Source organism: Myotis myotis, unplaced genomic scaffold (genome assembly GCF_014108235.1).
Source record: "Myotis myotis isolate mMyoMyo1 unplaced genomic scaffold, mMyoMyo1.p scaffold_m19_p_3, whole genome shotgun sequence".
Classification (NCBI taxonomy): domain Eukaryota; kingdom Metazoa; phylum Chordata; class Mammalia; order Chiroptera; family Vespertilionidae; genus Myotis; species Myotis myotis.
Window position 1 is genome coordinate 5,926,539 of NW_023416335.1, and position 17,050 is coordinate 5,943,588.

At 52.4% G+C, this 17,050-nt stretch overlaps 1 protein-coding gene across 1 annotated transcript in view; it reads right to left on the reverse strand.

Moving 5' to 3' along the window:
- Positions 1–6,687: 6,687 nt before the first annotated feature.
- Positions 6,688–17,050, reverse strand: part of ENPP6 (ectonucleotide pyrophosphatase/phosphodiesterase 6) — a 73,686-nt gene continuing 63,323 nt past the window's right edge. The window contains exons 7-8 of the mRNA XM_036301576.1: positions 11,902–12,025; positions 6,688–7,533 (exon numbers count right to left, since the gene is read on the reverse strand). Of these exons, the coding sequence (XP_036157469.1) occupies positions 7,328–7,533; positions 11,902–12,025 (330 nt within the window). The 3' untranslated portion in view covers positions 6,688–7,327. The remainder of the gene's footprint in view (positions 7,534–11,901; positions 12,026–17,050) is intronic.

Below are 17,050 nucleotides of genomic sequence, written 5' to 3' on the forward strand. Positions count from 1 at the left end.
GTGATGAACTTCCAGAATTCCTTCTGCTCTTTTCCTCTAAGTCAGAGCAGGCAGAACCACCTCCTTGTCCCCTGCTCTTGCCCCCCCCCCCCCCAGCCCTGTCCCTCCGGCCCTCACCTCCTGCTGTGGGAGTGCAGGGGCGTGGCTTTGGTGAAGTTCGGTTCCTGCTTTTCCCCCCAACTCCACTGAGACCAGATTTTCTGAAGCAGCAGGAAGGTGGAGGAGAGAGGAGAGGCATAGACAAGGCTTTTCCAGGAAGAGGACTCCTCCCTCTGAAAGCTCCTCTCCACATCCCCCTGCCACCAACTCCAAACCCTTCCAAGCCATAGGGAAATGACAGTGCAGGCTGGTAGTGGAGTCCTGTTGAGAGTCACAGGAAACATGGTGAAGACAGAGCTCATTTATCTTCTCTTCTGTCTCCCCATCTGCTCCACTTCCCCTTGTTCATGGCTAACGAGGGGGCCTGCTGAAATTCTGGGAAAGAAATCCTTGCCCCCTGAATCTCGTGTCACACAGCTAGTCATTTGTCAAATCCTGCTGCTTTCCACAGAAACGCTTCCTGCCTCAGGCTTTTCCAACCCATCGCTAGTATAGGAAGCTCTGTCCAAGCTCAGAGCTTCTGATCAGTGTCCTGATCTTTTCACTTTATTCATCCATTAATCCATCTATTCATTCATTCATTCATTCATTCATTTATTCAGTAATTCATTCATTTATTCACCAGATAATTACCCACTGGTTTGTGGCAGATGTCATTGCTGCTCCAGACTTTGTTTGGAGACTCCAAAAATGAGAAGACACAATCACAGCATTCTGTTTTGCTTATAGCCTATTTGGAGATACTTGAGAAAAAAAGTATTGCAATCCAGTGTCAGGGGGAGAGGGTTGGGGGCAGGGGAGGCGGGCATGGGGGACATAAATAGTTTGGAGACTTGACTTGGGGGACACAATACAGTGTACAGATGATGTGTTAAAGGACTGTGCACCTACCCGAAACCTGCGTGATTTTGTTAACCAGTGTCACCAATAAATTCAATAAAAACAAAAAAACAAAGCACTGTGATCTGGTTTGTAATAAACAAAACAATAAAAGAATATGGAGGGGTTTGCAGACAATCCAGGCTAGGGGGAAAGTAAAAGTGAGTTAGACAGAGTGGGATGGGGCTCCCGGACGTGGGGACCATGCTAGAGCAGAGAACGGCACATGGGGCCTCGGCAGGATGTGGAACTTAATTCCACAGGAATGAGAGACCAGGGTGGTGTTTACTCAGGTGAGTAATGCGATCATTTTTTGCTTTTACTGCGAGATAATTATACAGACAAAGAGCAGAGGGTGGAGGGCGGACATCCAATGGCCAAGAGCAAGATCCCAAAGGAGGCGGTGGGCGGTGGGTGGTGGGCGGTGGACTAGGTGCCATCAGAGCACAAGCGGGTGAGCTTTTGCCTCCAGCTCCTCTGCTCTAGGGGGCGCCCTCTCTCATCCTGCGGCTCCTGTTTTCTGACACTCTCTCCAGGCATTGCCTGGAGCAACCAGAACATTTCATTGCACAGAAATGAGAATTCAGTTCTGCTCATAAATGGAAGAAAGGGAATGAGCACCTTGTGAGTTCTGTGAGGAGGTACAGTGTCTTCCTTTCTCTATTTCCCCCAAACACGGTACAGCACCTGGTATGGAGGAGGAGCTCAAGCAATCGTGGCTGAATGAGACTGACTCCGAAAGCAATTGGAATGGCGTATTCGTTTCCTGTGGCTGCTCTAGCAAATTTCCGCAAACTGGGTAGCTTAAAGCAACAGAAAGGTGTGTTCTCACCATCCTGGAAGCTAGGATTCTGAAAGCAAGGTGTCAGCAGGGCCATGCTCCCTCCGAAGGCTGTGGGGAGGCTCCCCCTTGCCTCTTCCAGCTCCTGGTGGTGCCACTGATCCTTACAGATGCATCACTCCCAGCTCTGCCTCCATCACCTGTTCCCCGTGTTTCCGGGTCAAATGTCCCTCTCCTTATAAGGACGCCAGTCATTGGCGCAGGGTCTACCCTACTACAGCATGACCTCATCTTTACTTGATTACATCTCCGAAACCCAGTTTCCAAACAAGGTCCCATTCATGGGGACCAGGGCGTTGGTGGTATAGTGGTGAGCATAGCTGCCTTCCATTCATAGGGACCAGGGACCAGGACTTGGACATATCTTTTTGGAAGGAACAATTCAACCCCTACAAAGGGTGTGACGTGTGCTATTCTTCCGTCCCTGTCAGCCTGAGCCTTCTCTGGAGGGACTCATTCCACATGGGCAGGTGTCCCAGAGGCAGCTCCGTGATGTCAGACAATTGCATCACACAGTCAGCATGCTCTTTCAAAACATTAGCATCCGTTTCTCAAGTATTTGAGGGCCTCCTCTGTGCCCAGCTCTGCTCCAGGATCTGGATACACAGAGATGAATAAGCCAGACCTGGGCTCTGACCTGATCCAATTAAACTTACTTGACTGTGTTTTCAACTTGACGAGACTATAACAAACTGTTGGCAATTACATGACAGGTTTCTTTCCTTTAAGAGGAAAGAAAATGAATCATTCTTTTGCTTAGAGTTAAATAAGACTCATAATTGGGAGAACCTTAGTTCACAGAATTATGCCTTATTTATGAGGGCTTCTGGCAAAAAATAGTGAAACCCAATTTGGAGTGCCCTGCACCTGAGCTCAACAGGGAGACCAGGGCAGCCAGCAGTGCTGGAGGCGGGGGGAGGGGGAGGCTGGGGATGGGGCACAGGGAAGTGAGCTGTATGGGGCTCCTTTCCAAGGACCAGATGATGGGTGGTCCCATGTGGCCCCATGTGGACCAGGCCATGCCGGGTCCTCCTAAGTCACCTTGGTGACCCTGGAACCACCACAGTGATGCTCCTAAGAGCTTGCCCTGGCCCAGGGAGTGTGCTGGGTGGCTCAGGAAAGAAAGGCCCTCACAGGCATTCAGCACCCAGCATCTGAAACTCGTGGGGGTTGGTCTTTGCACCTTCCGACTTGGTCCACCAGTCATCTCCCTTCCTATTGGCTGAGGAGCACTTCCAGGTGCAAGACCCGCGATGAGAAGACAGGGATTGGCAAATGATGTCTCTGAAGGACTTGTATCAGAACATATAAAGAACGGTTACAACTTAGTAAAAACGGACAGACATTCAAGTAAAAAATGTGGACAAAGGACTTGAACAGACATTTCTCCAGCAAAGATAGACAAATGGCCAATAGACACATGAAGATACTCAGTAAACCACCATGAGAGATCATATCACACCTACCAGGATGGCTGTAATTTAAACAATAACAAGTGTGGGTGAAGATGTGCAAAGTCCGGAAGCCTGCTGGTAAATTCCAAAAGGGTGCAGCCAATTTGGAAAACAATCTGACAAGTTCCTCAACAGTTTAACATAGAGATACCATGAGACCCAGCAATTCCACTCCAGGCATATTCCCAAGAGAAACGAAAGCATATACCCACAAAAACTCACCCATGAATGTTCAGAGCAGCAGTACTCATAATATCCAAAAAGGTGTGTCCATCAACTAGTGAACAGATAAATAAAATGCAGGATACCTGCACAATGGAATAGTATTTGGAAATAAAAAGAATAATGATTCATGCTAATAATGAAGACATTATGCTGTGTGAAAGACGCCGGCCACAAAGGACCAGATTGCATGGTTCCATTTTTATGAAATATCCCGAAGAGGCAAATCTGTTAGCACAGAGCCGAGTTGAGTGGTTGCCGGGGTGGGGGTGGGAGGAGATGGGAGTGACAGCGAATGGACATGGCGTTGCTTTGAGGCTGATAAAAAGGTTCTGAACCTGATGGTGGTGATGGCTGCAGAGTTCTATGAGCATGCTAACTGGGAGTTTTTTATGGCATGTGAATTAAATCTCGATAAAGCTGTTACATTTTTTAAAAGTAAATATGCTCAGTATATTTAAAACCTAATTTCCTTCCTTCTCTCCTTCTTCCCTCTCCCCTTCCTTTTTTCCTTCCATTCTTTTTTCCTTCCTTCTTTCTGTCAAATGTGTAAGGCTGGGCTGGAATATGTCTAGCTTATGGAATGAAGTATAATTACCGGTTGGGTGATAAGGAATCAAGCCCAATGTGTAAAGTTTATTTAATTTGAGGTACTAAAGACAGAGAATATCTGAGGTGTAAGCAAATCATTTTAATGACATTTATTCTTTTTCCTCATTCAACACATATTTATGGGACATTTATTAAACATTTGAGGCACTGCACTCAATGCTATTTTATGATTTCAAAGCAACACAGAAGTGGTATTTCCATGGCATGTACCTGAGACCAAGTTCCCCATGTCTATAACCCGTCTGCCAAGACTACGCCCACCCTCCCGCGCTGACTTGGTCTGTCACGAATTGCTTAAAAAGAGTAAACATGCAATCATATTTGGAAATCCCCTGATATTTACAGAAATGCAAACCACTTAGAAAATCCATAAAATAGTTGTGTCTTGAACAAGAGCTGGTCTGATAGCACCGCTGGGAATCGTAGACCCACAGGGAGGAGGGGGTGTGGGGAGGCCCACGCTGCCTTTTCGCTCCTCTCCCCTCACCGGGGTGAACAGATCGGCTTTGGTTTAAGGAGGGCTGGAGGCCCCAGGAGAAACGGGTGGGTTATGAAGGACTGTCGGGAGACTCAGGTCTACCAGGGTCATTGCAGCACCATTTCTGCTGAGAGCAAACCCAGACCTTCCATCAGTGTGACTGCAGTAACACGCGCGGGGCCCCACCCAGGTCCTGCCAGCCTATGTCTCTGAGGGTGGGTCAGGGGATGCTTACAATCCCAGCACATATGCAAGCTGGTGGCTGGGTCTGAACTGAGACCTGACATGGATTTCCCAGATCACTTTAAGAGTAAAGAGAGCTGGAACTTTATCATTCAGAACTCTTCAAGGTGATAAAGAATTTTTCGGGCCTGTTCTAACTTATGCTTACATCTTCAGAACGTAATTGGATTGGGTTCTGGAGATGGTGCCTATAGACAGGGAAAGTGGCCATTCATCTCTTCGATTTAAGGATCTTCCTTCCCTTTATCTTTGTTATTGGCAGGGCAATCCGATTATCGCTATCATCCTCCTGGAATTAGCCACGGAGTAGTAAAATAATCCAGAAAAGGTTGTCTGTATGTAGTCCTCACAGATTTTACTTCTGTGGAACAAAACCATTTAGAGAAAGTAAAATTTTCCTGGGGGAAAGAATATACCTTTAAAACAAAAATTAAAGGGGGCAGGGAGGACGTTAGCCAAAGAATCTAGCCGCTAAAATGCATGCATTCTTTTAGGCACAAAGCTTTTTCTCCATTTAGGGGCTGAATTCTCTTAACTAGTTACCAATAGTCATGATTCCAAAAGTTCCTTATTCTCATTCATTGCTTCGGGAGTATTTACTGAGTAACTACACTTTGTCAGACAACTATCTGAAATCTGATTACGTAACTTGAAGGTTTTAGGCATGAGTGTGTGTGTGGGGGCGGATGAGGGGTGGGTGGGTAGAATAGAGCATGAAAGACAAATGCAAGACGGTATACATGTGTAGACCCCTCTTCATTTGATGACCCACTTTTCAGGGTCCTTGCTTCACAGGAAGGTGGGCCGGGCGGTATTCCTCAGCGCTCCGTCCTTTAAGGAGAGAGGAACCTGGAACAAGAGGTGCGCACTTCACAGCCGCTGCCAGTGTTGAGGGCACTGATTTGCTTTCAGCCAGACAAAGGCTGGTTTGCCTGCGTTCCCTTGGATCCGACGCTGCATTCTAAAAACACGTTACGTAAGCCCTTAGAAAGCTTGTGTGGAGAGGAAGTGGACGTTTTGAAGCAGGGACCCTCTGCTCCCACGATTCAAGGCACAGAGGCGGCTGGCTTCGCCTTCCGGAGTCAGGGTGAGCATTGAGATTAACAGCCTGGAAGGGCTTCATCGTCCCGAGGAGACGCGAGGTTGTTTTCCTGACACGAACGTTGCACCGGCAGATCCGCCTCGCTTAGCGCAAAGTCATTTTTAATGCCACGACGTGTGTCTATGACTCCGATCACTTAAAGATGCAGCTGTCCCTTGTGTGTGCAAGATCCCCTGCACCCGGCTTGATGATTAACTGAAAACATTTCAACCAGGCTCAGCGGCTCCTCTCGGGGCTCTAAGACCGCAGGTCTGGCAGGTGGCGGTTGCACCACTTTCCTAACAAATGGCCTTTTGGTGAGTGACGGGGGTTTGATTCCATCAGGTTCTCTCCCCCACCCCACCCCGATTTTCCTTGGAATTCTGGGTCACTCAGGGATCCACTTTGCTGTTGTTGTTTAACAAGCAAAGCTCCAGCACACGGACGCATAAATCTTATGCTTAATGCATCGCCATTCCAAGCAATGGACTGAGATTTCTGCACATGTGTCCACTCGCTCATCAGCCAGATATCTTTCCCAGCTGTAATGTGTGCCGGGTGTTGCTATAGTCTATGCTGTGTGTGGTGACCCAAAGAGTGTAGTCTCTGAGAAGGCCTTCACCCTGGCAGGCGGTGGGCCATCCATCCATCCCCCCCACAGCACCCAGGGGCTGCTACGGGCGGGGCCACAGGCCGTGATACCCCGTGAGAAGTCACGCAGAAGCCCCGTCCTACGCTAAGCCCTTCTGCTCCTCAAGGCGAGGGGGCCATTTCTATGCATCCCGACTTTGGGAGGGAAGTCATGCCTGCCGCCTTATTCTGAGTTCTCCAATCCTTCGTGATTTTGATTGACGGGTGGCCCAAGCTAAGATAACACGCTTTTGGGGTTTTTGTAGAAGATGGAAAAACTCCATGAGCTGGGACAGGCGCAGATGGTGGCCACAGCTGTCATGGGGAGCCTCCTTTCCCTGGGAAGGAAGGCACCGTCCAGGACCTGTGGCCATAGAGCCCCAGGCGGGCTCCTGGGTGTGCACGGGGCACAGGCGAGGGGCCGCTCTGTGCAGAGCGGGGCAGAGTGGGGTCCAGGACTCTCACACAATATTCTCTACAAGGCTGTTTGCTAGCGACAGGCCCTTGCTCAGACAGTTCAGCTGCATTTCCAAATGAAAAAGAAGGGACACACTGACATACAGTCGAACAAGTTTAAGAGCAAGATTTTCCTTATCTTCCGAAAAAAAATAAAGTTCAGATATTTGTTTTTAAGAAGTAGGGATTTTTATGTATAGAATCATCCAAGAATAAAATAGTTTCAATGTGTGTGGCCTTGATTGTGTTAAAGAAGCTATTATTCAACTAGGACATAAAACCTTCCCCCCGTGAAGGCCCCCTTGTCTGAGTGTTTGGGACACAAGGAGCAGCTACTGAAGGAGCAAGAGCAGCGTCAAGGCCAGGGCCAAGCCCCCGGGCAGGTGCCGCGGGGCCGCGCTGGCCGGGCCCTTCAGCATGCACACCACCCGGGACCAGGACCCGTTATTGGGCAGCGGGGCGATGCCTGCGGCGTGGCACATGACGTTGTAGACATCCACGGAGCGGATCGGGGCGGCCCTGAAGTTGGATTTGAAATCTGAAAGACACAGGCAAGCAAATAAGTTATCACAGTCCGTGACCGGGCAGAGGGGGGTGAGTCCCCATGTGGAGCAATCACAACTGGGCTCCCGGTGGCTTTGGGATTGCAACGCCAGCTCTGCCGTGGGGCGTGGAGTGTGCGGAAGGCCACGGGTTGTGAAAGGAAGTAACTTTCTATGGCTCCTGGAGCTGAGTTCCTTTAAGAGACAAATCCCCGCCCAGGCTGACCTTGAGCATAACTGTGCTCCGTGTGCCCTCTGTCTTCCTGGGAGGCAGAGGGCCACCTGCAGCTGCTCCTTCCTGCAGAGCGCTGAGCGCAGCTGTGGCCAGAAGCTCAGCTGTCCTGCTGGGCTTGCCAAACCCCGCTAAAGGTATTCTTATCTTTCCCGACACCTATCGAGCAGGCACTGGTTGGCCAGGGCGCCAATTTCTACAGCAGAGATCCCATGGCAACTCAACGATATTTCTTGCCCTGGCTGGTTTGCTCAGTGGTTACAGCCCATGGACCAAAGGGCTGTGGCGTCAATTCCCGGTCAAGGGCACATACCTTGGTTGGGGGTTTGATCCCCAGTCCCAGTCAGGGCACCCGGGGGAGGCAACCAATCGATGTGTCTCTCTCATGTCACTATTTCTCTCCCTCTCTTCCCCTCATCTCTCCCTTCCACTCTGTCTGAAAAATCAATGGAAAAAATACCCTTGGGTGAGGATTTAAAAAAAGAAGAATGTCTCTCCACTTTCCAGAGGGCCCAGGGCTGGCTGGAACGTGGACCATACAGCCTCCTGGAGCTGGCACTCAGAGCAACAGCGATGGCTTCCTGATCATGTCTGGAGGACCACGGGAGCCTTCCCTGGAGCCTTTCGCTGGCAGATAAAATAGCTCGGCCTCGTGAGGAAAAGCAACCTGAGGCTGGGGTTACAGAGCCGGGAAGGGGCCGGGGGTCTGATGGCAGGCTGTGCTTCCAGAAACCCAGACGCTGCCCCGAACTCCAGCGGGGACACAGGCCTGTGAAGGTGGGGCTGGCCACTCCTAGCTGGGTGACCTCGGGGAATGGGCAGGGAAATGGTACCTCATCGTAGCTCCAGGCACGTTGTATGTGCTCAATACGTGGTAGCTGGTGCTATTAGCAGGCATGTGGAATTTGCGAGGGCAAATGATGGATAGAAAGCAGTCCATACAGCCTCTGGAGGGCTCACTTTACTTTTGAGCAGGGAAGCTAAAAGTCAGCATCGTCTCGGGGGACAAATAGTTTTTAAAAAAATCCAGAACCTCCCGGGAGAGGCAAGCGTAAGGCTGCCCCGGGATGCCACCCTTCTTACTATCAAGGCAAGTCGTACACGTAAACAAAGGTGGTGGCTGTACTTCCCCAGAGGTGATCCCTCTGCAGCCAAAGAAATCAATGGAAAGGTCGCCCCAGTGATGGGAAAGCAAGTCCTCTCCCTCCTGCTGACCTGCCGTGAGCCTGGGTGTGCTGATCACACTGCCCCATCCCGTGGGGGCCACACCCCTGCCGTGTGTGTGGGCGGGAGGCTGTGGGAGGTGGCAGACGCTGGTAAATCCAAAGTGGGCCTTCCCAACACCCACTTCTTTAACTCTTGACGGAAACATTGAGATAAACTCTGCAGACAGAAGTGTTGGAGATAGAGCATCCTTTTATGTTCAAAGTACAAAATCAAATCCTGTGCCCATAAGCAGGAAGGAGAACTCGGTTGTCTTTCCATTTCCACCGGGGTCATGGCTTCCTGTTCTGCAGGGCTGGGACGTGGGGCCCAATGATTCAGGCTGGAACGGGAGCTTCTGGAAAATTCCTGAAGAGCAAAACCATACCCCACCCAATTTGTGAGGACTCCGTCCGCCAAAGCTCTGCTAGCTCCAGGTGGCATTCTGAACCGGCCTGGGAATCTGAGGCATTCCCAGGGGTTGACATTTTTCAGATATAAAGACTGTTTCTCTCAAAGCAAGGAGGTTCTCAGGCTCCAGAGGTGCCTGCAACCTAGGGCTGTTCTCTGAGTCCGCTCACAGCTCACTCAATCATAGGCCTGCTGTCTTGGAGTTCTTTGGGGCCGGATTAGGTGGTTCAGATTAGAAGCTGGGATTAACCAGAGACAGGCTACCTTCCTGAATGATTTCCCTCTCTCTTAGCTGGGCCAGACTCCCTGACTTCCAACCCTGCGTGCGGGCAGCCACAAGGATACCCGGCCTCCTCCCTAAGCGAGAGGCACCTACAATTAATCAGCAAGGATGTGCCTTTATCTCAAAGTGCAGCGAGAGAGCTATTAATGGCCTTGCTCTTAAATTGTCTTCTGAGTAAACAGCCCGTGTGTAAAGCTGTTCAATCTTTCATGAGAAGCGGAGATGGGACGGTTGGCGGGGGCTCTCCCGGCTCTATCTGCCTGGGAACATTTTTGCAACGAGCCCCGGCGGTTTGCATCAGGGGTCGTCTTTCGGTCTATAAAAGACTCAGGCTTTTAGTAGTCAAGGAGCCCGGGATGGAGGCCTTTGCTAATGGACAGAATCTCCCCCACCGAACTCAACCCGAAGCTAATGCAGCTTTTGGTATTTTGTTTAACATTTTTGGTTTGCTTCTGCTTTAAAATATGCCCGGGCCTTGCTCATAAACACTCCTTCAACTGACAACTGTTTTGCATTCGTGATCTTTTTTTCTCTCTGGGGAAGGGGGAGGTGGTGGTTTTGAACGAAAGCCCGGCTGTCTGGTGCTCTCCCGTATAAAGGCTGTGGCCCTGGAGTGTCTCCAGCCTAATCCAGCCGTTGACCTCCAAGGAGTCCTCGGGGTCTCATCACTCACTCATCCAGCTCTGAGCTGCCTGGATCTGGCAGGGGCCGGGCTGACAGGGAGCACCTGAGAGCTATTACTTGGTTGATGGCAACATGCTGGACACCCTCTGCACGCCCCCGCCCCCCAACCCCGGGCCCAGGTCCTGACCCAGTCAGGGCTCCATAAATGCTTGCTGCTACTGTTTCTGATTCTCCTTTCAGCATCGGGAACTTGGATCCCACGTGGGAAAGGATTCGGACCCACGTGTTCCCTAAGCTCAGGTTGCCAGAGGGCCCTCAGAGGGTGCAGACACTGACACTTCGGGTTCTCAGCAACTGTGTGGGGGGTAAGGGGAGTGAGCCACGGCAGGGGGTTGATACTCGTCTTTGTCTTGCTGCATCGGGAAGAAGAGCGGGGCTTCCAGGAGTAACCTCTAGCTTATACTTTAAAAGGAAAGCGTGGATTTCATGGATGGAAGCATTTTGATCAACATCCAGAAAGGGGCATTTGGAATGTGGGTATGAGGGTCGGTTGGGTGTATTTAACCGGGAAGGGAGGGGGGGCAGTAGCGGGAAAGAGAATAGCTCAGGAGCCAGTCAACTGACTGGTAGGGGCTGTTGAATGCTCTTTATCATTATTATTATTATTATTATTATTATTTTAATCTTCACCAGAGGATATTTTTCATTAATTTTTAGAGAGAGTGGAAGAGGGAGGGAAAGACAGAGAAACACTGATGTGAGAGGGACACATTGATTGGTTGCCTCCTGTACGGCAGGGCCTGGGCCAGGGAGGAGCTTGCAACCATGGTACATGCCCTTGACCAGAATCGAACCAGGGGCCCTTCAGTCTGAAGGCCAACACTCTATCCACTGAGCCAAACTGGCTAGGCTATCCTAATTTTTTTTTTTTTTTAAAGAAGGGGGTGTCAGGTAGTAGTATGATCCTCAGAGTGTTGATAAACTTTTGCAAAATGTGAATTTTCGGTGCTCTGAATAATTAAAGCAAATGCCCAAATAGGCCCTCTTCACCCCTGCTCTCTGCCCGCCTTAGAATTCATCTGGTCGAGGAAGACACAGTACATTTGCTTTCATCCAAGACCCCCCTCGTCATCCTGGCTGACTCTCAAAGTCAGCCTCTGGGTCATTTCCGAGGCTGCCCTGGAGCGCAGGTTGGCTTCTGGTTGCCCTAAACGAGTGACCCCCGCAGAGCTGGGTGCCCTCGACAAGGAAGAAGTGTGGAGAGCCAGGCCGGGGAGCAACCACGCCAGCGCTGAAACTCGCAGCTGTCAGCACCCGGGCGTCCGGTAAGCGTTCCCGGACATCGGATGGCTGTGAAATCACATTCTGATGAATTAAGTGAAAAATGAATCGCAAACATGTGGAACACATTTTCCGGGCTGCACTCAAGGTTTAAAATTTACAAGGAAAACTATTCGGCCACATTTGCCAAACCCAAGAAGCATTTGAAAGCGAGCCAGCAAGAGATGTTTCACGGAGACCGGCTGGGTTTGCTCAACGTGGCTCATAAAGCAATCGGCCAGCCTGCCCTCCGCCACGAGCCCCCGGGGACGCGGCCTGGGGAACGCCTACCGGGTCCGAAGGCCAGGAAGATGCCCCTCATGTCCATGAGCTCATTGTCGTATCCGTGCCATCCGCGCTGCCAGCCTGCCCTCTTGCCAGTGCTGTTCATCCAGAACGGAAGCAGCTCTCGACTCTGAAACCAACAAGGCAGTTACTTCCCGGGTCCCGACACTGTGGTCAGCGAGCACCTGGCAGCCGTGGGACTGCCTTCTCAGCATCGGGCCATCCTACCCCGGGAGCTCAGTCCCCTGGAGGCCGCCCACACCCGCTCTAGCCATGCAGGTGTTCTCTCCCTCAGAGCTGAACTGTACCCTGCACCTCGTAATCAGATTTTGTTGTTGTGTTTTTTTGTTTTGTTTTGTTTTTATTAATCCTCCCCCGGGGATATTTTTCCATTGATTTTTAGAGAGAGTAGAAGGGAGGGGGAGAGTCACAGAGAGAGGCACATGGATTGGTTGCCTCCCACAGGAGCCCTGACCAGAGCCGGGATCCAGCCTGCAACCGAGGTATGTGCCCTTGACCAGAATAGAACCCGGGACCCTTCAGTCTGCGGGCCAACGCTCCATCCCCTGAGCCAAACCGGCCAGGGCCATAATCAGTTTCAGAATCACTAAATATAGCACGTTTGTGACCGAGGAGATGATCACGTGTTCCTGCGGGATAATAGAAAGTACATTTGGCCCTCACCCCCGGTCCCTGGCGCAGAGCTCCTGACACCCCTGGACGTTCCTGAGTGACAGGATCTTTGTGTTATTCACAGGCAGCCTTTTGCTCCCTCACCTGAGTTTGGGCTAATGGCCTGACCTTGGGGGAGGGACTGGTTGCTTCAGGAGGGACCAGCCCTGTGCGGAAAGGGTTAGACTTGTCAGCCTTCCTCTGACCTCTCAGGTGGAGGTCAGGCCCGTGGCCACTGCTTTCATCACCCCTGCCAACACAGCGACACCCCGTATGAAACCCGGGTACCACATGGCCCAGGAGCTTCTGACTGACGAACTCATTGGTGTGCTGGGAGGGTTCCCCCAACAGGGCCGAGCATGCTCTGCACCCCTCCCCCCAGGAGGCGTATTTTCACGGGGCTGGTTCTGAGTTGTATCCTTTAGAACAAAACTGTAATCATAAGTGCAGCGCCTTTCTGAGTTCTGAGCTTCATTCCAGTGACTTATCAAACCGGAAGCGGGTTGTGAGAAGCCTCACATTGTAGCCAATCAAATACAAGTATGTGTAGGCTGGGGACCCCGGACTCTGGCTGCCATCTGAAGGAGGACAGGCTGTGGGATCGAGCCCTTCACGTGAGGGGGCTGCTCTTAACTCGGGACAGTGAGTAGCAGCATTGAACGGAATTGCAGGACACCCAGTTGCTGTCAGAATTACTGGGAAACACGGCATCTAATCTAATCATCTCGCTTTTCTCGCAAAGCCCTTGGAGCCCAGAGGTGGTCCACTCTGACCATCTGGTGCGCCTTCCGCCACGCGCACAGCCCTGTCCTGCCTTCCTCTGGCCCGCCCTCCGGAGCAGCTCAGAATCTCAGCCCCTCCTCTCCATGCAGGGACACGTTTGAAGGGGGCACTCACGCTCCTCTTACCCAGGCATCGTAATCTTCATTTCCCCCATGGGGATGGGTTCCAGGACCACCCTCCCCTGAAACCCTTCTTCCCTCCAGAACTACATCTTCTTCTCCTGCAGGTGCTTTCTTATGAGACAGAAGGCGTGAAGGTGAGTCCTGAGGAGGCCAGAGCCAGGCGGACACACTGAGCCCTTCATGGCCCACTGGACACTCATTCCTGGGAGCCCAGCCATCCTCTTACTAAGCAGGTACAATATCCCAGAAAGTTCAAACGCAGTAGGTAGAATTGGCTGGTTGTGGTGAAGGAGTAGAAGTAAAACAGCTCACATACCAGCAATGCACAGGCCGGCGCACAAGACTATTAAGAGTCCCATGTAGTCAGCGTGCCATGCGGTTCACCAAGAACCAACACTGCCATTCGCCACATCGCCACAGCATCCCAGCAGGGATGGTATGTCCCTACTCTGTAGTTGAAGAAACCAAGGCACACAGGGCAAGGGGAACTGCTGTTCTTAAAGCCGCGAGAGGCAGGGCTGGGACTGAAACCCAGGTCACCTGTCTCCCGTCCTCACGCACCGTACACTGACCACGGCCAGAGGTCCCTGAGCGCTCCTGCAGGCCCTGGACATGAGGCCCTCCCTGTCCCTTGCCTCCTCACTCCCCGGAGTGGCGGCCAGTTATAAAGTAGAGAGAGAGAGACTTTGGAACTGGTGGCCGTGGGCTAAGTCTCACCTTGCCACTTCCTAGCCCCGTGATCCACCTGAGGCTCAGGTTCCCTGCGGAGCCACACACCTGCCTCGAGAGTGTTTGGAGGATGACATGGCCGCGTGCTCAGTGCCTGACACACGGCAGGTGCTCAGTGAATGGCTGTGGCCGGTCCCAGATGCACGGGCAGTGGGGCAAGGCGCTCTGGCCATGCCGGCCGGGCAGGGATCGGGTGAGGCCTGAGCTCGCCTCTGCGTATTTAGCTGTCAGATCGCATTGCACACCATCCCCTCTCAGCCCATAAATCGCCCCTGGCATGACTGCTTGCCAAATGGCACTACTTCACTGCCTCTCCGTTTCCTGAATCTCCGTCACCCCTGTCCCCCCTCCTCCAGCTGCAGCTCGTGTTTTTCCATGGGAATACTTTCCTCACATCTTGCATTTCTGACTTGCTAGACTGTTGCTGTTCCTTATCTGTCAGATCCTGATCTGATGATCAGGATGTGCCCCAGTTTAGTTTCGTCGCAGTCAGGGGGCCGCGATTCCTGGACGCCAGGTAGGACACTGGGTTGCTAGCGACTTCCCCGGTTATGAGCCCCACAGGACACGAGGACGCCGAGACAGAGGCACGGGGGAAAGGGAGACGGAGACCAATGACCCGATTAAAAAATTCCAGTCGAAATTCCACAAATACAAACACACCGGGTCACAGGGAAACGCACTAGTTTCTATGACAGTGACAATCCGTTCCAGGGACCACTGTTCTCACTGACTTTCAAACGTGGTGATATAACCCGGCTGCTTCTGCAAGAAGCTGGCCATTCCTGTAAGTGACCTGATGGAATGTGTGACGTGTAGAGCATTGAAGGAAGGATTGTTGCTCCTCCTTCCCACCGAGCGGCTTTCCCCATCGTCCCACGGTTCCTACATCCCCCTCCCGGTGCTTGCGTGGGAGGCAGCGCTAGCAAGGTGTGGCTCATAGACCTGCTCCAGAGCGCGAACCCCCGGGCTGCCCATCCGCCAGCTGCCGGTCAAGGAGCCTGACCCCCAGCTGGTGACATCCTAGGGAAGTGCCCAGACTCTTCCGATTTGGCCAAACGTGAGATGGGGTAGGACTGGGGTGTGTGTCTGTGTGTAGCCATGGGAACTCAGAGGCCACACGGGAAGCTCTTATAAAAAAATAATTGTTGGGTACGGAGGTCCCCCAGCATTGGGATCCTTGGGAACAGTTGGGTTGAGGCTCCTCGAGGCAGGGAGGGCTGTGTGAGCTCACCTGGGAAAAGCCACAGATGAAGGCAGCCAATAAACCAGGCTGCTGGAAGGAGCGAGAGCAATGGAGAGTCATCTGCTCTCGGTGCCGGCCTGAGGTCATGCCAATCAAATTCGGTGACCCGAATCCGGTCAGGTTAGAATAAATAAAAAGGTGAGCACTGACCTCGGTGTGTGAGGGGTCTGGGGAGTGTGGTTTCCCTTACGGACCACTGTCGCTCAGAGTCTGTGGCATCGCCATTCTACGTGCTCTCCCGAGAGGCCCCCTGTTGGCGAGGCTCCTGGGGCCCTGTGGGTGGTGGCTATGAGCCTTCAGATGTGTGTTTGCCACAGGCCACTGCAAGGAGATGTCCCTCTGCCTGTCTCTCTGCCCCTGTCTCAGACGGCGCCCTCTTTCTAAAGCAGAACAAATGGTACAGGCTCTGGCCCTGGTCTGTCCTGGGAAGCCCATGGCCACACACAGCCTAATCCTGGAAATGAGAAATGCCAGACAGGGAAGCCAGCGGGTGGAGAGGAACCAAGCTCCCTGGGGGAGGGGGGAGGGAGGGTGTGGATGGGGTTTCTCTCCGCACGCCCCCTGCCCCCATCATGTTTATTGACGTGTGCCAGGGGTGCAGAGGGCAGGCCTGTGTGCTCAGACGGCTGACACAGACGACCCTCGTCACCACCAGAAAGCCAGCAGCTCCCAGCACTCAACACCCGCTTCTGGGAGCTCAATTAGCCAGGCCTGCACAACGCCACTCCGGCTGCCACTGCCTCCCAGATCGTCTTGATTTCCCCCATGTTCTGAGCCTAACTGCCCTTCATCCTTGGGCCTTAGAATTGAACCTGGCATTGCATACTCTTTGCCAGTTTTCAAAGTAAATCCTTCCTCTGGTGACACGTCCTGGCCTCCCTGAGACGCTTGGCCTGAATTCACTGCATTTCCCTTGCCTCCGAGGGTCAACCATGAGACACTGTGTTTCATGGTCTTTCGCCAGGTTCTGGCCACATCTGGCCCCTTCTTACACCTGCCAGGCGGGGAAGGGGGGTGTGAAGAGGCCGCAGGAATCAGCCCGGGGAGCTGGGAGGGACCGGATAGGCGCCCTGCTAACGGGAGCAGGGGAGTTCCCGTGGCGCTTTCAACGCCTGCTCCCCATTGCAGTCTCGCTGGGCTACGAACAGTAATCTAAGTCAAAGGCCTGACTTAACTCCTCAGTTTACTTGGCTTCGGATTTACAAGCCACCAGGTGAACATCCTGCCGACCCAAGAACCAACCGTCTCCACATTCAATTCATCGCCTTCGGATTGAGGAAGTCAGTCCTCGGCCTTGGCCATGTTCTCATTCCCGTGGAGGAAAACGGAACGTCAAGGTGCCACAGACCTGACCTCAAGGAGCTTCCACTCCAGGAGGCCAGAGAACAAAAGCTGGCAAACCCACCTAGCAGCTGGGGTGTGGCCAGGGCTTCACGGGAACTCCAGGGAGAGGACGTTAGGGACGAGCTGGTGCTTCATGGAAGAGATGGAATCTGAGTTGGGCTAAAGGACAGGTGGGACTCAGGAGAGGGCCCTCCAGGGACTGTACTGACTGTTCATTGGGATGATGATGTTACCAGGACCTCTGAGGGCAGGCCTGGGG